The sequence below is a fragment of the Ylistrum balloti genome, unplaced genomic scaffold (assembly GCF_031769215.1).
Source record: "Ylistrum balloti isolate Yb309-2 unplaced genomic scaffold, AGI_CSIRO_Ybal_v1 Utg370450, whole genome shotgun sequence".
NCBI classification, from domain to species: domain Eukaryota; kingdom Metazoa; phylum Mollusca; class Bivalvia; order Pectinida; family Pectinidae; genus Ylistrum; species Ylistrum balloti.
The window spans coordinates 2,718,787-2,740,609 of record NW_026782299.1 but is presented as its reverse complement, the minus strand read 5'-3'; the positions used below and the strand labels follow the sequence as shown (position 1 = coordinate 2,740,609).

The following is a 21,823-nucleotide window of genomic DNA, read 5'->3' as shown; positions in this document are numbered from 1 at the left end:
GAAATAAATCATTGTATTTCATGTACAGATGTCGTAAATTAAAAGTTTTATTGGTAAAAATCAAAGTAGGACATGATGGCTATATTTTCAATTTGGCGTACAGTTGCTCTCCAATGCTGCAGCTGAGCCTGATCAAATATCCCATACCTATGTAAAGCACACAGATAAATAGAATTCAGGTTGACAATTCTGACAATCCAAAAAATCAAACTTGAAATGTTGACCTTAACCTAATTCAAATCACATTTCAGTTTCTATATTAATAAAACTGAATTGTTGTCAACTTTCTGTCAATGCAACATTGACCTGAGCCAAGACTTAAGAACTACATGTGTGAAAATATCCACTTCCGACTACTAGACCTCACTGCTCATTTAAAAATGATTGAAATCATGAAATAAGATTTGATGTTTAGCCATCAACTTGTTATAAAAGTTTTTCTTTAATTCTAGACTGATCCAACATGTATGGAATTTTATCAAAAGTAAAGGGGTCATGAATATTCACAATCTTGTACCTACCTTCGACATCAAAAAGGTTGGTTTCTGAACCAACAAATGATGACTTTATGTGCAAGTCAATATGCAGATATCCAGTCAGGGTCATGTAATGCACCAAACTTCTCAGAAAACATCATACCATACCCCACCTAGTTCACTGAGATGACCTTTGACCTAGATGCTCGACCTTAGCCTTACAGGTATAGGGGCCTGAATGTGTATACTGACATATTGTGTGGTTAAGTTATAAAACCAGACAAGGGTGCACAGAGGTAAAACTAAACATTTCTATATGAATAATTTCTAGAAATGAGTCTGCACATTTTAAAATATTTACATAGATAAACCTCAACATATATAAAGTACTGATTTTAACAAATTAAGTTCAAAGAAATAAAGCTACTGACTATATAATGATATATAAGCAAGTGAAATCCATATTTATAAATCAATAGTTGAAAGAAAACCACAAAATTATGAATGACTTACATAACGCTGTTCATATATAAATTGCAAAATTCAAAACAAAATTTGATGCTTAGGACACAAACTAAAAAAAGATTAAAAAAAAAAAGATTTACAAAGCTACTGACTTCAGAAAAAAACAAACTCGACATTCAGCCCCTGTTCTATAAATAAACAGGGATTGCACCATATGTAAATTTGAAAATTGACCTAAATGTGACCTTGATAGCTGGTATATTCAGTGCAAGCAACCAGCGCTGAGGAGGACAGAATGAAGACATACCTAGAAAATGGTCAAAATTCCATCCTGCGAAGAAGTCTCTCCACGCCTCTATTGATCCTACACTGGTTACGCAATATGCTAATTACTTATATACCATTACATCTGAATAATATAGTCAACAGAAAGAAGACCTTCAGTGGCGACGTCTGACCAATTTAAACTGTCTATGTCTACACTACATAAACTACACTAGGTATTCTTTACGGTTTTTTAATTTGTCGGATATTTTTGCCTGATATTCCCAGTGCAAATATGTATGTCTTTTTAATAATACATAACAAAAGGCAGCATGACTTCTGCTTCTAATTATACAACAGAGGTTTTTTTATATGAACACTTGACAATTGTTTAAACTATTCTCCTTAAGTACAAATGTTATCTATTACCCTTCGTTGTGTCTACAAAGCTTGACTCATGGTTAAGAAACAGATATGGTTGGTGTTGTATAATTAAAAAACTTAAATGAACTCATAATAAAAACTTCCAACTTTTATGTATATTATTGTTATGATTATATAAATCTACTTGACAAAAACATATCCTTAAAGAATACCAGATTAATATTCAATTGATGAGTTTCCATTATCTTTATCACACAAGATAAATCATGTTTTAATCAGTATTTCAACCCCAAGTAGTACAGACAGAGCTGTCCCAGTTTAAACAATTACACCTGTATAAACCCATATATACACACCTGAGTCTGACGAGGCTCAGTGCCTTGAGAGACATCCAGGTTCAATAGGTATACTGCTTTATATGGGAGATAGACAGCATACCCAGTCTGAGTGAGTCCTCTAGGGAGTCTCAAACAGGGTGTACTTGTTAGCTACAGGTATCACTAGTGGTATAATGATAGGTCGACTTATTAATGTATTGCGATAGCTTTGTTCTCGATAGCAATAGGTCGATAGGATATTTCAAATCGATAAATATCGCCATAGTTTGTTCAATTATCGATTGTTAACAATAGGTTCTTTTAACTAGACAAAACTGCTACTAGAAAGCAAGACTTTTCACAGAGTTATTGCCAAATGACTGCTAGCTAGTCTTTGTCTATTAATGAAAGCGTCTTTGAGATCCTGATCAGGGTAGTGCTAAGTAAAGAATGGTGCAATCACCTACTTAGAATGGAAATAGAATTTCAAAAACAAATTTTTACATCGATGAGAGTATATATCTTAAATAAGTGTCATATTGTTTCCTATATGATCTTATCAAATCTAGTAAGGGAGGTGGGGACTTCTCTAACTCTGGGGTCCATGTTTTAGACATCTTTGAAATGACCCATTTTGATTATGGAACAACATGATAACAACATGGCAGAAGGTAACAGCATTTTGAAAATCATTCCCAATAAAAAGGCAAAAAAGCAGAGATAGGACAGCATTTTGTTAACATGAAAGTTAACGACAAAGTGTCTCAAAACTTATCACAATTAAACTCTGATTTGTCAAAGTACAGACATTTTTATTTGGTATATAGCTATATATGTTATCCATCTTTTACTAGTTACACATAATTTTTGACACGGCTCTGCCAATGAAGTATGAAGTGTGTCAAAATCAGGTAACAAGTCTAGGGAGTATCTAGTGTGGGTGTACTTGTTAGCTAAAGGTAACAAGTCTAAGGAGTATTTAGTGGGATGTACTTGTTAGCTAGAGGTAACAAGTCTAGGGAGTATTTAGTGGGGTGTACTTGTTAGCTAGAGGTAAAAAGTCTAAGGAGTATTTAGTGGGGTGTACTTGTTAGCTAGAGGTAACAAGTCTAGGGAGTATTTAGTGGGGTGTACTTGTTAGCTAGAGGTAACAAGTCTAGGGAGTATTTAGTGGGGTGTACTTGTTAGCTAGAGGTAACAAGTCTAGGGAGTATTTAGTGGGGTGTAACTGTTAGCTAGAGGTAACAAGTCTAGGGAGTATTTAGTGGGGTGTACTTGTTAGCTAGAGGTAACAAGTGTAGGGAGTATTTAGTGGGGTGTAACTGTTAGCTAGAGGTAACAAGTCTAGGGAGTATTTAGTGGGGTGTACTTGTTAGCTAGAGGTAACAAGTCTAGGGAGTATTTAGTGGGGTGTACTTGTTAGCTAGAGGTAACAAGTCTAGGGAGTATTTAGTGGGGTGTAACTGTTAGCTAGAGGTAACAAGTCTAGGGAGTATTTAGTGGGGTGTACTTGTTAGCTAGAGGTAACAAGTGTAGGGAGTATTTAGTGGGGTGTAACTGTTAGCTAGAGGTAACAAGTCTAGGGAGTATTTAGTGGGGTGTACTTGTTAGCTAGAGGTAACAAGTCTAGGGAGTATTTAGTGGGGTGTACTTGTTAGCTAGAGGTAACAAGTGTAGGGAGTATTTAGTGGGGTGTACTTGTTAGCTAGAGGTAACAAGTCTAGGGAGTATTTAGTGGGGTGTACTTGTTAGCTAGAGGTAAAAAGTCTAGGGAGTATTTAGTGGGGTTTAACTGTTAGCTAGAGGTAACATGTCTAGGGAGTATTTAGTGGGATGTACTTGTTAGCTAGAGGTAAAAAGTCTAAGGAGTATTTAGTGGGGTGTACTTGTTAGCTAGAGGTAAAAAGTCTAAGGAGTATTTAGTGGGGTGTACTTGTTAGCTAGAGGTAACAAGTCTAGGGAGTATTTAGTGGGGTGTACTTGTTAGCTAGAGGTAACAAGTGTAGGGAGTATTTAGTGGGGTGTAACTGTTAGCTAGAGGTAACAAGTGTAGGGAGTATTTAGTGGGGTGTACTTGTTAGCTAGAGGTAACAAGTCTAGGGAGTATTTAGTGGGGTGTACTTGTTAGGTAGAGGTAACAAGTCTAGGGAGTATTTAGTGGGGTGTACTTGTTAGCTAGAGGTAACAAGTCTAGGGAGTATTTAGTGGGGTGTACTTGTTAGCTAGAGGTAACAAGTGTAGGGAGTATTTAGTGGGGTGTACTTGTTAGCTAGAGGTAACAAGTGTAGGGAGTATTTAGTGGGGTGTACTTGTTAGCTAGAGGTAACAAGTCTAGGGAGTATTTAGTGGGGTGTACTTGTTAGCTAGAGGTAAAAAGTCTAGGGAGTATTTAGTGGGGTTTAACTGTTAGCTAGAGGTAACATGTCTAGGGAGTATTTAGTGGGGTGTACTTGTTAGCTAGTTACAAGTAACAGATCTCAAGAGTATCTAGTAGGGTGTACTTATTAGCTATAGGTAACAGGTCTTGTGAATGTAGCTAGGATAATATTCTCTCATCTGAAGTCGCGGTGTCACCTGCAGTCACAGGTGTTATCTGAAGTTCCCATGCTGTCTATAGTCCTTGTGTTTTCTCTTAGCTCAGTATTATCTCATGAGTGAGTTCCTATATCATTTGTAGTCACTGTGTTGTCAATAGTTTTGTCTATTGTCTCTGTGCCATCTGTTGCATGTCTGTTGCCTGTAGTCCCTGTGTCATCTGTAGCCCCTCTTTAGCCTGTAGTCTCTGTGTCATCTCTAGCCCAACTGTAGCCTGTAGTCCCTGTGTCATCTCTAGCCCATCTGTAGCCTGTAGTCTGTGTCATCTGTAGCCCACCTGTAGTCTGTGTCATCTCTAGCCCGTCTGTAGCATGTAGTCCCTGTGTCATCTCTAGCCCATCTGTAGTCTATAGTCCCTGTGTCATCTGTTGGCCGTCTCTAGCCTGTAGTCTCTATTGTCATCTCTAGCCCGTCTGTAGCCTGTAGTCTGTTTGTTTGTCATCTGAAACCTGTCTGTAGCCTGTAGTTCCCATCTCATCTATTGTCTCTGTGTCGTCTGTACACCCTGTGTAGTCTGCAGCCCCCCACCCCCCCCCCTCCTCCCCATAAAGGTACATATCACAGCAGACATTATCAGTTACAAAGAAGAGTCCTGTTGGTTTTCATTACGAGTTCTTCAATCTCATACAAAAGCTAACTTAAACTCATCCAAACGTTTCTAGATATGTGATACTTCCCTTTAACAACACCTGAATAGACAACACTTCAATTTTTAAGCACGCTTGTCGATTAGCATATTTTGAAATTTCTGTTTTACTTTTTAGTTCACAAGCACTTAAATTTTTAACAGTAATTTTCTTTTTTAAATGTAATATGCAGTTTCTATTTATTATGGAATATACCTTCAGAAATCCACTGAACAAAACACCATTTAATAATGTTATATATCTTAGTTCCATATGTGTGTTATATTAGTATAGCTTGTCTGGAACTGCATGTACCAAGAACCTTAAACTACTATGAAATATCCATACAGCATTCTACAAGAGCATTGTCTGCTTGAATGATCTACCAAAATGCATTTTGCACACTGTCTGCCGACCTCTAGTGAGCTGGAAATCATTAAATATAGTCCTACAATATTAAATAGGAACAATAAATTTGTGTGGCCTATTTAGTGACTCCAGCATTTCTTACAATAAACATTACCTATCGGTGACCTGACAAACTGAAACCACAGACTACTTGTGATAGTAAATAGATTAAACAGTGTGTGTATATTTAGCAGTGTGTGTACTGTCTGTGTGTATTTAGTGTCTGTGTACACATTACTATCTACAACTACTTACTCTCTACAGGCCCCAGTATATCCCCACACCTTCATCTACATTCAGCTTTTTACATAAACCAGCTCTGTGCTACTGACCTAACCATGAACCTGTGGGCTTGACTCCCCTGACCTCACAGGCACCACCAAATCAATGGCCTGTAATGATTGTAGTCTGGCTATAACAGGATTGGGAGGATCAACAACAAGACAGGGGACAGGGAGGGTTTACACATGTTATACCGGGGACAAATAGGGGATAGGGAGAGGATACACATGTTATACAAGGGACAAATAGGGGATAGAGAAGGGTGTAAGAATGTTGTACAGGGGACAAACAGGGGTATTGGAGAGGGTACACATGTTATACAAGGGACAAACAGGGGATAGGGAGGGGTACACATGTTATACAAGGGACACACAGGGATAGGGAGAGGGTACACATGTTATACAAGGGACAAACAAGGGATAGGGAGGGGGTACACATGTTATACAAGGGACAAACAGGGGATAGGGAGAGGATACACATGTTATACAAGGGACAAACAGGGGATAGGGAGAGGATACACATGTTATACAAGGGACAAACAGGGGATAGGGAGGGGTACACATGTTATACAAGGGACACACAGGGATAGGGAGAGGGTACACATGTTATACAAGGGACAAACAAGGGATAGGGAGGGGGTACACATGTTATACAAGGGACAAACAGGGGATAGGGAGGGGTACACATGTTATACAAGGGAGACACAAGGATAGGGAGAGGGTACACATGTTATACAAGGGACAAACAAGGGATAGGGAGGGGGTACACATGTTATACAGGGGACAAATAGGCGATAGGGAGGGGGTACACATGTTATACAAGGGACAAACAGGGGTTAGGGAGGGGGTACACATGTTATACAAGGGACAAACAGGGGATAGGGAGAGGGAACACATGTTATACAAGGGACAAACAATGGATAGGGAGGGGGTACACATGTTATACAGGGGACAAATAGGCGATAGGGAGGGGGTACACATGTTATACAAGGGACAAACAGGGGATAGAGTAGGTGTATATATGTTGTGCAAGGGAAGGGACACAGCACAGGGGATTTGAAGGGTTAGTCGCATGTCTGACAGGAAATTTAATGAAGATTGTAACCATGCAGGGTGTGCAATTATCCAACAATTATCTATAGACAGAAAAAGAAAGAAAAATTCTGAGAATCTTACATTGGTTATAAATAATGGATTTAAAAATGAATTGTGGGGAAAGAAATTCAAGACCAAACATACAAGGAACAACCTTATGAGGTCAAAGTCCACACACCTGTCCAAGATAATGACCCAATTTATTCATTTAACAATGCGGTCACTGAGGTTTACATGATAAACAAGACACCGGGGGTCAAAATTTACACACACAAAAATACCAAACAAGAAAGGTTCTGAAACATGATTACAACCCCCTGACAGTGGGCAGTAAAAGGCATGCCAATCACACCTTATAATAATGCTGGACAAGCTGATGCTTCTGACAGGTCCTTAATAAATCCAAGGACACTTGTGTCCTCAATTAGTATCCAGGTCAGTCACATATATCAGGACAACATCATTTCAAAATATCAAGTCAACTACTTCAACATACAACTCATAAAAAAGATTTTATCTATTTGTTTTTATTTTTTAAAAAAAAACTCCGAAATTCTCCTTAGTATATCATATTTGCTTCCAATCAAACTGATGTCGAATCAACATTTCCAGAGATATAAATATTTTTGTTTAAACATGCTCAGTAGAATAAGACAGCACTATCAGTGTAGTTTTGTCAGGTATCAAGAGTATAAAACGTGTCACTAGAAACTATTTAACACTGCTATATACAATAAAACAAAATAATCCAATACTTCAAGGACAATTCTTTTTCCTAGACAAAAAAAAAAAAAAAATGCAGTGTTATTCCAGACAATTAGTGATTGTCAACACGAAATCTGGTCAAAAGCTGTTCCGCTACTCAAGAGTAGTATTGCTCAGAAAAAGATGGCAGAGCTCAATAACCAAACAAAAAATAGATGCCAAATAAGAACAGAGGAAATGTACTATGTTACAATTGATAGAGAGGAAGGTCTGTTTCAGCTCATTACTATGGTCCTTCATCTATTTGATTAGCAGCCAAACAACTGAACAGAAATGACCTCCCAACTTTTTGAATCTAAACAAATGTTCTATAGAGCTGATTAGAGCCCATCTATGAAAATAAATGGGTGTGAGGCTTTTGAAATGTATTCCTGAATATCATTTGAACTTGCCAGCTAATCAATGAACAGAAAAAAGGCAGAAAAAAAATCTTTATGAATAATCAATCCAAATTAAGATAAATGTGTTTTTAGTCATTGTAAAGGGGATTGTCCCTTTAGATACGATTGCATTAATAGCAGTTGGTGTACTTCAGGAAATCAGAAATCCCTGAAAGAAGAAATGTAAACCATTTTGAAAGATGATGAAGATCTTTTACGACCACTCCCAAAACGTACAATGTAAGAGGCCATCAGTGAACAGAAAGCAGTGCTACAAACATCCTCAGATTAGAATAACTGCATCATCAACAACCATTCTAGAGCCCACACAAACACCTACCTCAGCTACGTTATCCAACATTCTAACCTAGATACGTAAATAAGCGAAAAATAAGTCACAAAAACTTCGGAAACATTTACAACCTTAAGACATTTTACTACTTTACCCCGTAAAAAAGGTGGCAAAATCAAAAAGATTGCAAAATGTTAATAATATACAACATAAATTATCGACATTGTTTTCTTAGACAAATTCAGCACTGGACAAAAAGGTAAGATCTTATTCAGTGGGCAAAATGTTTCTTGGTTTACAGTATATAGAAACTGAAGTTATATTTAATCCAACAGGAAATAAAGAGCAATCACCACATGCCTAATCTCCGATCAAGTGACCTTATTTTATAACATTTCTGTCAACAACTAGTAGGTGCCCCAAGTTTTAGTAAGGTAGGTCTAGATTTTTCCAATTTTGTTGTCCTAATGACAGGTGAACCAGTCGACATACCAATAAATAAGAAGAAATATGTATCCGAGCCTTGTTGCGATTGCTCTGTAATCCTTAGTCTGTCCCTGTACTCCAATCACCTTGCATACCAGTAGGAATCCAAGCCAAGGATACAAGGATATTTACTGTTCTCTGTGTAATATTTTGATGCATATTTGTGTTCTGAGGCCATACTGCACATTTTTGTTTTATGCTTATTTGTGGTGACTGCTCAACATTGTGATACATATTTGTGTTGATAGCATAATATTGTGATGCACATCTGTGTTAACTGCACAATAGCATGATGTACATTTGTGTTGACTGCACAATATTGTGATGCACATTTGTGTTCATTGAACAATATTGTGATGCACATTTGAGTTTATTGAACAACATTGTGATGCACATTTGTGTTTATTGAACAATACTGTGATGCACATCTGTGTTCATTGAACAATAATGTGATGCACATTTGTGTTTATTGAACAATAATGTGATGCACATTTGTGTTCATTGAACAATAATGTGATGCACATTTGTGTTCATTGAACAATAATGTGATGCACATTTGTGTTTATTGAACAATATTGTGATGCACATTTGTGTTCATTGAACAACATTGTGATGCACATTTGTGTTCATTGAACAATAATGTGATGCACATCTGTGTTTATTGAACAATAATGTGATGCACATTTGTGTTCATTGAACAATATTGTGATGCACATTTGTGTTCATTGAACAACATTGTGATGCACATTTGTGTTCATTAAACAATAATGTGATGCACATTTGTGTGCATTGAACAATATTGTGATGCACATTTGTGTTCATTGAACAATATTGTGATGCACATTTGTGTTCATTGAACAACATTGTGATGCACATTTGTGTTCATTGAACAATAATGTGATGCACATCTGTGTTTATTGAACAATAATGTGATGCACATTTGTGTTCATTGAACAATAATGTGATGCACATCTGTGTTTATTGAACAATATTGTGATGCACATTTGTGTTCATTGAACAATAATGTGATGCACATCTGTGTTTATTGAACAATATTGTGATGCACATTTGTGTTCATTGAACAATAACGTGATGCACATTTGTGTTTATTGAACAATATTGCTACATTTGCTACAATGCATATTTCTGTTCACTGCAACGTTTTGTACTGCAAAATATTATGATGCACATTTTTATTTACTGCAGAATTTTGATTTACTCCAGGATATTTTGTTGCATATTTTTGTTCCCTGCATCTTGCACATCATCATGATGCCCATGACGTACATCTGCATTGACTGCACCCTGCAGGCTAGACACAACCTGATACTTATATGGATTTTCAAATTATAGAGTGTACCACAGTTAGGACTCCATCATTGATTTCTCAGCTGAAGTGATGACACATTCATTGATCCCGACCAATTTTATTTTCCTGCAAATTAAATTTCTTTACTGGCCTTATCATCTAAAACTTCTGAGAGTTTGTGCTGAGGAAATAAAACATATGACTTTTCTCCATGGATTTTACTGATGCACATCTCGCAATGTGTTTGGTTCTCCATGTCTGCATGACTTGTTTTTGTCTTGTGTTTGTCATATTCCCATTTGTCAACATTATGTCATAATTCTGTTTGCACAACTTACAGTTTCACTGTCCAAAGAAACATTTTTAGTTTCAAATTCCCATTTGTCAATAATGTAGAGTGTGTTTGCTTTAAGTTCGGATCATTTTCACAGAAGCTTGCATGCTTTAAACCTTGGGTATTTTTTCCTGTGTATTTCACATGTTTTAAACTAGCCTGTTCTGTAATGTAATATGCTAACATAAAGTAAAATTGTATTAAATATATTAAATCTTTGTGATATCGTAAGTAAACAATGTTATGTAGTCTCTGTAGTGAAAATGAAAAGCCTGAGTCAGATTATTTGCTAGTCTTAAAGGGAAATCAATTTCAGAGTTTAAGCCATTCTCTAATGGAATTAACTTAGGGGATAAGAGAATACTCACATCATCGTAAAGTAGAATGCCATAAATTTGTTTGCTACTCTAGATTATTGAATAAATTAAATATTTTTCATATTTCACACAAATTGCCACCTACTTTTTCTATAGCTAACAAAGTACATATTGAAGATGTGTATATACAACTATATATATATGTTTTACAATTATTTATTTGAAATAAAGAAAAACAGGTATAACCTTTATAAACAAAGAAGTAATTCTGGGATGACGATTGACATTTTTTCCAACTATCATTTAGTTCTGCTGCTTGGAATATTGATTTGTCAAGAATGTTGGCTATATGTATATCAGTCATGCACGTCCATTCAGGTCTCCTGTCATTGTCTGAAAATTCACCAAAGACAATAAAAGAGTTCAGCATCTTGATTCATGTCTGAACAAGCTAGGCTAGTATCAATGTTAATTGTTTATGATTACCTGAAGGCTTCACTTAGCAGCCTGACAATTAGTCTATTAATTCAACTTTAACATCTTAAATCCTTCACTTGTAACACTAAATTACATTTTATGTTCTCTTTCAATGTCCCAGTACTTTGTTAAGACTATCCAAAAGTTCAGCAACCTGATTCTACTCAAAGTCTAAATCCCTAGATATACTGTGTTGTTTTTCATTGATGAATATTTAGTTACTCTATCTGAAATTTCAGTTACCATCTTCTGTTTGAATAGCCGATTACTAAATGATATATCGAATAGCTAGCAATTTTCAAAGGTCAAAATGTTCACAACTTTCTTCCAAAAATATCGAATCACATATTAACAAATCCAAATTTCATGACCTATATGTTAAAGGACACCTAATACACGTGTCTCACTATTTCCCGGAATGAATTTTTGAAATCATGCTAAAGTACTGCAAAATAGGGAAAATATCATCCCTGCCTAAAAAACCAGCTATACATCAACAATTGTATCTTGTTGACTACACACATAAGCTTTATTCTCTACAAGTTCTAAATGTTTATGATTTAACAATATGAAATTTATTTATGCAATTTTATTTATATATCTGAATGCTCAATTTCACTTCCACTGCATGTATGAAATATGAGCTAAGATATGATTTGATTGGTCTATCAGAAATAATAGTTTATGGATCCTTGTCCAGACAATGTGAATTCATGTCCATTAATTTTAATCACCATCGCTGGATCTCTATCTACCTCTCCTTAGAGTGTCTGCTTTTGCCTCATTTAGAGCTGCGTCTTCACTTGAGAAGCTGAGACAAAAACAAGACAATATAGTTTCTGCGTCTGTTAAATGAAATTTCGTCACTGATTGCATTAGATTTGTCGGTGGTTACAAATTCCCCCCAGAAATCACAGTACTGCTTTATATATAACTTATCTACAATGTTCTAGACAATAAAAACACATGAGCTGTACTGATTTCCCCAGGTTGTCATAAGACGTATTAGTGACACATCAGCAACTAAGATCTTCGCACATTCAAACTGTTCAGACAGATAAAAAATAACATACTCTTCTAGGTCAAATGCCACTCTACTTTTCTAGGCAGTTCAATGACCACACATGCTTTTTTGGAATTTTATAATGAATTATATCATACTGCAATCATTTTAGTTTGGTCCTAAAAACTTCTGGGTGTATATCACAGAGAAATGATTTTAACTGATTAAAAAATAATTCTATGATCTTGATAATTGAAAACAAAATCTTTTGTGGCTATTACTAGTTTTATTAAACACCGTAAATATATTTATATACTTTATTAGCAGTGCTGCCAACCTCGCAGAGTGAAATATCTGAATTTGGAGAAAAAAAGCACAGCACTGCTGGTTCTTAACATAAGAGAATGGTAATATTTATTTAGGAAGAGAGTGAGGCATTGGGATCAAAAAAATGCAATGACATTAACGGTATGTTTGTACTTCCTTGGAGAATGAACCAAGTTAACTGCAGTCAAAGCAGACTATTGTCAAACAGGTGTAATAAAGTTGTGATGAAGAAATGTCAAACAATAAAAGGTGTGATGAAGAAATGTCAAACAGGTGTTATAAAGATGTAATGAAGAAATGTCAAACAGGTGTTATAAAGATGTGATGAAGAAATGTCAAACAGGTGTTATAAAGATGTAATGAAGAAATGTCAAACAGGTGTTATAAAGATGTGATGAAGAAATGTCAAACAGGTGTTATAAAGATGTGATGAAGAAATGTCAAACAGGTGTTATAAAGATGTGATGAAAAAATGTCTAGCAGGTGTTATAAAGATGTGATGAAGAAATGTCAAACAGGTGTTATAAAGATGTGATGAAAAAATGTCTAGCAGGTGTTATAAAGATGTGATGAAGAAATGTCAAACAGATGTTATAAAGATGTGATGAAGAAATGTCAAACAGGTATAAGAAAGATGTAATGAAGAAAGAACTAAGTTCAAAATTTACCCTTATTGTATGAGAATCTTATTGAAAACTGATGGAGTCATATTTCAGAAATTAAAACTGGACAACTCCTTGATGATTTGCTTCTTCTAAAAGACAAATTTAAACTTAATAAAACACTTTTTCCATCATTATCCAGTATTATGTCAAATAACGAAAAAGGTCAACTTTTCTTACCTTTCGCGACATCTAAATGACATTGATTCAGATGCAACATTGGAATAGTGAAAATAATTGAAATCTCACAATAACAGTTACAAGGTTTATGTATAGCTTACATTCATAAAACACAAATACTTACATAATTAACGCAGCACTGAGTGTCATCTAACATACAAAACAATCTAATAACTTCTAAAGGTAAATAAAGTATATCGTTTTCTGTGTTAGAAATGATTTCTGTATATCTAGAAAATAGCTATATATGTAGGTTCCACATTAGAATTAAATGGTAAAGTGCACGTTGAAATCCTGTGTTACTGTGTTGTCTACGAGGCATACAACTAGAAAATATTTCCCTCGATCCTGCTGATTATTCACTTGTCAGACCGAGCACTTCTTTGACATGGAAAAAAAATCTTGCTTTCTACAACTTCACATCTTAAAAGCTTTTGGCCAGATTACAATGTTCAGACCAATTAACGTTTAAGATATAGTGGTACTCTACTATCACTCTTCATGCTCCTTGTTATCAATATTCCAAGCCTCTTTTTATCATTCTTCCAGTGTTACTTATTATCTGTGCTCAAAACCCCTTGACATCAGATGGTCTGCAGCCATTGATATTTTACACTTATCTTCAAAATTCCTGTTCACCTGTCTTACATTTCTTTCTTTCTTTTTTTTCCCATAGACCCTTCCATACACCTTGTCCAAATGATTGATTTTTGACAAAAAAGACTGCATGGTTCTCTTTTCTTCATCAGATTCATAACACCTGAATACAACCCATATCAGTTTTTGGTGTTAACAAAGAGTGTTCCTAATCAGTCTCTACCCTCCAGTAACAAGGCATTGCAAATGACACAAATCCCCTCCAAGATCCATCTTGACTTAAGACGGAAAAAAAGAAAGCATTGCCTGAAGTTTGATCAAAATCTCTCAAGAAATGAAGCCGCCAACAACGACTTTCTTTAAAAAAGTAATAATCACCTTGACCCTATGACCCTGTAACTCAAACAATGTCCACTAAAGCATTGTCCCCAACATCATGGTCCTTCGTTAAAGTAAAGCTTGATCAAAATCTTTCAAGGAATAAAGTCACTATAGAGCTGATAAAGATTTCCTTTAATCAGTAATGATGGCCTAAAAATTAGTCTGACCTTACAACCCTGAAACTTCAACTTGTCTGGTCCTTTTAAAGTGTGGGATATTTGATCAAAATCTCTTACGAAATGAATCAATGTGCTTGAAAACACTGACAAGGATTCTCTAGAATTAGTTTCACCCATCATGGCCTCAACCATACAACTATAAAACTCAAACATTCCGGTTGTTTATACATATGATAAGTCTGAAGAAACATTCTCATATTGTCTTGGATATAACTATTAGGAAATGATTATTTCATATTTCTGTCGCTGAAGAATTGTTCACAGAGTCTAGCAGTAGAAAGGGACAGTTTGACAGAATGATTTAAATGACCAGCTTATCAAAAGACAATGATGAAGACATTGACTTCAAGTCACTTTATACACGATCAGCTGTGCAGGAATACAAAGACTTTTTCTTTGTTTTAATTTTATCCTGACTGCTGTTGTTGATGAAGCCGAAGACGCTTACATGGTCTTAAATTTCTTTGTACTTTTTCATGCGTCTCTGTGTAAATCTTTCTTTTGCTCATATTTTGCCCTATTTTTATTGAACAAGTTTGGATTATGATTGCATTCACGTGTTATAAATATTCTTGTTTTTAAAGTCAAGAGTTGTGGACTTATTACAAGACAATGAAATTACATGCTTGTAATTCTGATGAACAGCAATAAATATGGGTCGGATTACAACCAGGTATTGACTTGCTGTCTTATAGATATGATAACACAATAAAGGAAATCCAGTTTCCAAAGAAGTAACTGAAGGATGTGATACCTCTCAAGGTCACTGCAGAATGAAAGAATTCACACTTTTGCATTTAAGAAATATTAAAAACCTTGTTATTTTACTTTAACACTTGAAAAGCAATCTCACACAAGCTATTCAAGTAAAGAAGAACTGCATGAAGTTTGTGTTTGATCAACTCATGAGAACTTGTCTTATTGAGTAGACACTGATGTCTGAAGTAACAGTGATGTCTGATTCACAGACCTGATAATCAATCCCATACTTTTTAGAAAAGAAATCTTCAGTTTGAGTTTCAACAAGAAAAGTGAAATTCAAGTTATCCCCATGGAACTAAATATATGGAGAAATGATATGTCATTGATGACCAATATCATGATCACTGTTGTAACCTTTTGTGGCAGCAGAAAACCTTAAGTAAGTTCTTAACTGTTGACTCACGTAACCTTTACCTCAATATATATCTAAACCACCTCTCTATTTTGACTTCACATTAAGAATTAAAGCAAGAGAACTCATAGAGACCTAGATGCCCACCATTGCTTGATATTAATTTGTTCTTTAAAACAAAAGTTTCCCTTCTATTCTCTTCTATTTTTTCTTATATGGTCTTATTATAGGAAGTTTGACAATTCTTCTTAAGAATTGCAAAAATAATATTTAACAGTAGAATCCAAGATGGCCACCAATCGGCTATTCTTATATTTGATCACTCCCCAAATTGATTGGCACAACAAGAGACCATCTAGTATTTTCTAAAGAAACAGCAATAACAAACTTTCATTGTTAAAATCCAAGATGGCCATCTTTCAGCCAATTTGCTTTGTTGAGCAATCCCAAAATCACAAGGACACAACTAGGGAACAACTGGAATCCACCAATAAAATTTTAGAATGATCCATCCAACATTTTTTCAAGAAATATCAATATCAATATTTCCTTGTTTAAATCTAAGATGGCCATTTATCGGTCATTTTGCTTGTTCCATCAGCAGTCTGAAAAATCATTTGTGGCACAACTAAACACCAAGGGAAATATCTGTATGAAATTTGGGAAAGATCCAGGAAGTCCTCAAGAAATAGCAGCAATAAGAATTGTCTAAAATGTCCCCAATGTTATGCACACCAGCACCTGACCCAGAGTAACACTATGTTAGGATACTACCATATAGATATGAACAAAATCTGTTGAGAGAGTTCACAAGATACGATTGCACACAGAAGTTTATACTACTGGAAAGGCAAGGGTAGAAGTCAACACTAGATGACAGACAAGGATGGAAGTTTACACTACCATACAGACAAGGGTGGAAGTTTACACCACCAGACAGACAAGGATGGAAGTTTACACTACCATACAGACAAGGGTGGAAGTTTACACTACCAGACAGACAAGGGTGGAAGTTTACACTACCAGACAGACAAGGGTGGAAGTTTACACCACCAGACAGACAAGGGTGGAAGTTTACACTACCAGACACACAAGGGTAGAAGTTTACACCACCAGACAGACAAGGGTGGAAGTTTACACTACCAGACAGACAAGGGTGGAAGTTTACACTCCAGTACAGACAAGGGTGGAAATTTACACTACCGGACAGACAAGGGTGGAAGTTTACACTACCGGACAGACAAGGGGGGAAGTTTACACTACCGGACAGACAAGAATGGAAGTTAATGACACTATGGAACAGACAAGGGTGGAAGTTTACACTACAGGACAGAGACAGGTAGAGTTAATTCTTGCTATAGGACAAGGAAAATTTGTATTTTACACTACTGTAAGATTTCTTTTTTGATGGTTCAAGTGCTCACATTTACTAAAAGAAGTACCGTCAAGCAAAAGAAGTATCAGGCACCTGATTTGTTTGGTGGGGACTTACATTGATAAGCACCGTCAGATTGAAGGGGTAGGCTTGGACAGTTGGATTCATCGGACTGGTCTGCACAGTTGAAGACTTTGTCACAAAGGAGTTTCTCCGACGTCAAACATGTCAAATCAGCACAGTAAAAAACACATTTATCTGCAATAGAAGCAAGATTTAATCAGTACATCAATTAACTAATAAATATCAAACATCAGAAATCTGTACCATTAAAGTACACAAAATTTGTATACCCAACCTCAAAGATATTTAGAGTCAGATTCCCCCCCCCCCCCCACCTCTCCCTCAAAATTCTCAATGTAAATATTATTAAAAGATGAAGAGGCTCTACAATAGAAAATACTTTGAGAACATCTATATATACCCCTGCTTTAAAAGAAATAGAACCTGGATCTAAACCTGAAATTTAACCAGTCTGTCCCAGTAACCTATATAAATATACTGAATGTCTACAATGACCTTTCTACTGTTATGAATGCAAAATTTTCCTTTATAGTCAAAAGTTTTCTATATCGCCTCCATGAACTACAGAGATGAACGTAAATCATGAAGGCTGCAGTATAATCACATTCCTAATATATTTAAAATGACGGAAGTTAAGAAATACACAGAATGCACAGGTTGTTGTTTTTACCTGTCAGATAAATTATTGGATATTTACAACTTATGTTAAAATTTTGGTCGGTCATAATTATCAAAAAATTCAATTTCACAACAGACACATCCAGAATTTTGTTTTTGGTGAATATAACTAAATTATGTATTACACAACACATACATCAGTTTCCTTTCGCAAAGCCATTGTAAAATAGAAAGAATTTTAACATCTGAACCAGTAAAATCCTTCAAGAAAGGTGTCATCATTGCCATGATCTACCATATTTCTAGTCCAAGTATATAATCAGCTCTAACTTAAGAGTATCACCATGGTGATGACATTTCTACATTTCAATCTTGCTCATAAACCCTGCAAGCTCAAAACAATGTCATATTGAATTGATTCAACACAAATGTTGCATGTTCATAATGTATTCAGGAATAAAAGAATACTGATTCATTAGGATTTTTTTTTATTAATAGAAATTGATGCTTTGCTTATGAATTTATTTCAACTTTTTTGTAATCTCTGGAATTTACTTTTTTCTGCAAATCTGTATTTAGGAATGCTGAATTTATATGAACAAGAATTCCAAAGAGAATGTATCACTAATGTTAAAGATTATCTGAAACAATGAAATTTCAATTTTATTCACTGAAAGTGCCCTTGATGTTGAGTTTCAAACCTGAAAAACAATCCCTAACAGGCATTTATGATATGGAAATAGTCTGCACAAATTACATAGATGCAGTTTTGCTTTAGGGAGCTTAGTCTATCAAATGAAAAAAACATTTTCTACTTAAAAGTCACCTTAATCATTGACTTTCTGGCTTGAAAAGCTATCTCAAACAAGCACTTCCAGTAAGAAAGTTCAATCAAGTTCTGCATGAAATTGAACTTTAATAAGCTTAAGGAAACTCCAATTTGTGTACAAGATAAACACCAAATTTCTATTTAAAGTAACAAAATGTTCTTGACCATTGACTTTTTAACCTAATAAGCAATCTCATTTTCAATGTCCACTGCATTACAATAGCAATTGTCATATTTTAGTACTATTTAACACTGAAAGATGATGGCTCTAGTTGGACAATCTCTGGACAATATTAACATTATGAAGAGAAAATTAAAACTACGAAAACAACAAAGGGCAGTAACTCTTACAAATATACTCAAATCATACTGCCCTTCAGGAAATGAAAATGATGATTAAGTCTACCAAATTTGATAAAAAAAAGATTGAGAATTGAAAAAGAGAAAATATCCAGACAAGATTAATATTATGAAAACAAAGGCAGTAACACTTCCAAATACAGTTGAATCAATCTTGCATTCAGGAAAACACAACTTGAAGTCATGGTGATTAAGCCTTTAAAAAAGATCAGTTGAAAACTGTGAGAAGATCTGCAGACAAATAAAAGTTTACAATGGACAAATAGACACTGCAATACCAAAATATGGCATGTTAAGAAATTTTGACAAGCATCTAAAATAATATTGAGCAAAATTAAGCATGTTTTACAGTAACATAAAGACAGACCGTTGTCATTCTGACCTGAAATGGAATCTCAAAATACAAAGAAACCTCTTCTGTTAGCAAGTGGCCATAGGTTTTTGCCACCAATTTTAACCATTAGAAATGCAAACTTTCAGGAATGAATTGCAGAAATTGCAAATCTCGCAAATTACAATAAAATATTACACAAGGGGTCCATTATCAGCCCCAAAACTTCACCAGTAAACAGAACCCTGTAACAGATTATTAACTACTAAATATCCACCAGGAAATACACCATTACCTGTAAACGTGTCACATTCGTTCCATTTTATTATCAGTGTTGTAACTAACCTTTCATCACTGGTTCTACATGAATGGCTTATTATGTAATTTTGTACAAATTAAGCAGACTAATTGATATACACCTTCTGACACAGAAATAGATGGACTGTTACACAATTACTGTTGGAAAGGAGGAATCAGTGACCATCGGATCACATGGATCACTAGCTGCAAACATTATTGACAGCCGACTGCAGACAGACACATCACGCCACACTGATAGTTTCTCCATATAAATTAATTACATCAGCAGCCTCTCACAAATCATCACACACAAACCTTCCAAGGATGTAACTCAGACAATGTTGTCCCCCTTTGACAGACAAAAATCATCCTTGTTATCTCCTTACATTTCATCCCTCAGGTAATTGAAAGGTCATTTCAGACAAACATCTTTCTCCATTTACTGATGTGTCTTGACCGCAGACAAAGGACACACTCTTATACTGATGTGTCTGCATAGGTCAACAAAACACACTGACCATACACCTGTTAGCATAATGATGTGACCACTCACTGGACAGTGGACATGCACTTCACATTGATGTGTCTTGTTAGCTTGACCAAAACACTCAACATATACTTAACACTAACATGTCTTGTTAGCTTGACCAAAACACTCAACATATACTTAACACTAACATGTCTTGTTAGCTTGACCAATCATTGAACATGAACTTAACACTAACATGTCTTGTTAGCTTGACCAAGCATTGAACATACACTTAACACTAACATGTCTTGTTAGCCTGACAACACACTGGACATTCACTTTACATTGGTAAGTATAGCTTTACACTTTTCATATTTACATCCCTAACAGTTAAAAAATTAGCTTGGAAGATAGAAAAACAGGTTTGTAAGTCTTATTCCAAAACATTGTTTATACAATGATGATATTGTATAACACATGTAAAACATTGAATATACTGACAGTACTGTGACATGCAATGTGATGTTGTAAAAAGCCATCAAAATTTGTAAGAGGATTCATCTTGAGAATATGGTGTATAACATATAACAGAATTATGTCACTGCAACCTATATTTTGACCTTAATAAGTTGTAAATGGATTCAACTGTATACGTCAATAGTATTTTGCAAAGAACCATCGAAGTTTGTGTGTATACTTTGAGTGGATTGATTATGAAATGTTCTGGTAAATATCATGTTTGTTACTCTTAACTCTTAACATGCACTGATCTACTCACATAGATAGCTCCCCTTTTACTTAAAAATTTTCAAACTAGGATCCAAGAGCTGGATAAAAATCTCAAGAGTCAATGACACTATCATCTCTGGAATAATTCAGAGTCAAATCTAAATATCTGTTTAGTCAAAATATCAAAACTTGAAGGTCAAATATTTTATCTGTTAAAATTGTATTAGTTAATTTCATTTAATACAAATCAGTTGTAAAATAAATCAAATTAAGATAACATTTTGAGAATTTCACTTTTCTTCATTTCAAATTTATCTATATAATATAAATAAATGCAGTCAACACTACAAATGTTGTATTTCATCAATATTTCTACCCTATATATATATATTTAGGCAATTTGAAAATCTTAATTTCAATTAAATTGGGCTAAACCAATGATCAAATTATAATACATTAAAGAGAAAATCATTTTTTTAAAATTATGAAGTATTTGATTGCGCGAAAACTTAATGGTAACATTTTTATAAACTGATTACATGTAAAGAAATTGTCTCTCTTATCTAATGGTGATGTAGTGATCAATTTTATTTATCAGTTTGAAGTTATTCATTTAAAAAGATCATGTATGACTTTCTTTGAGAAATGGTTTCGACTCTGCTACTGATAGCATAAATGGTTTGGAAATGAAAGTGCTTTTATAGTTATGGCAGCAAAATCAGTAACATGAATGATAAACACACTTCCCATCTGCTGCACTGATAATGAGAGGATTATTCAGGTTATTCAATGGCTACCATTAAAGCTTTTCAACATTTGTCTCAGGAAAACTGAAAGCCAGTAATAACAAACTTGTTGATATAACCTTACTTATGTCTTACTTTTTCAAATACTTCAATTACATCGACATTTTATCGCTGAAAAATGCAGTGCAAGCAAGGTACATAGGTAGATTGTTGTAACTTGTGTTCTGATCACCTGTGCCTCACGCCTGCCTTCATGTAAGCAATGTCA

General features: G+C 35.0%; 1 protein-coding gene across 1 annotated transcript in view; it reads right to left on the bottom strand.

Annotated features, from left to right (window-relative positions):
• LOC132555047 (uncharacterized) overlaps positions 1-21,823 on the bottom strand; it is a 145,598-nt gene that overhangs the window by 23,108 nt on the left and 100,667 nt on the right. Inside the window, exon 4 of the mRNA XM_060219387.1 lies at positions 17,207-17,347. Within this exon, the coding sequence (XP_060075370.1) occupies positions 17,207-17,347 (141 nt within the window). The remainder of the gene's footprint in view (positions 1-17,206; positions 17,348-21,823) is intronic.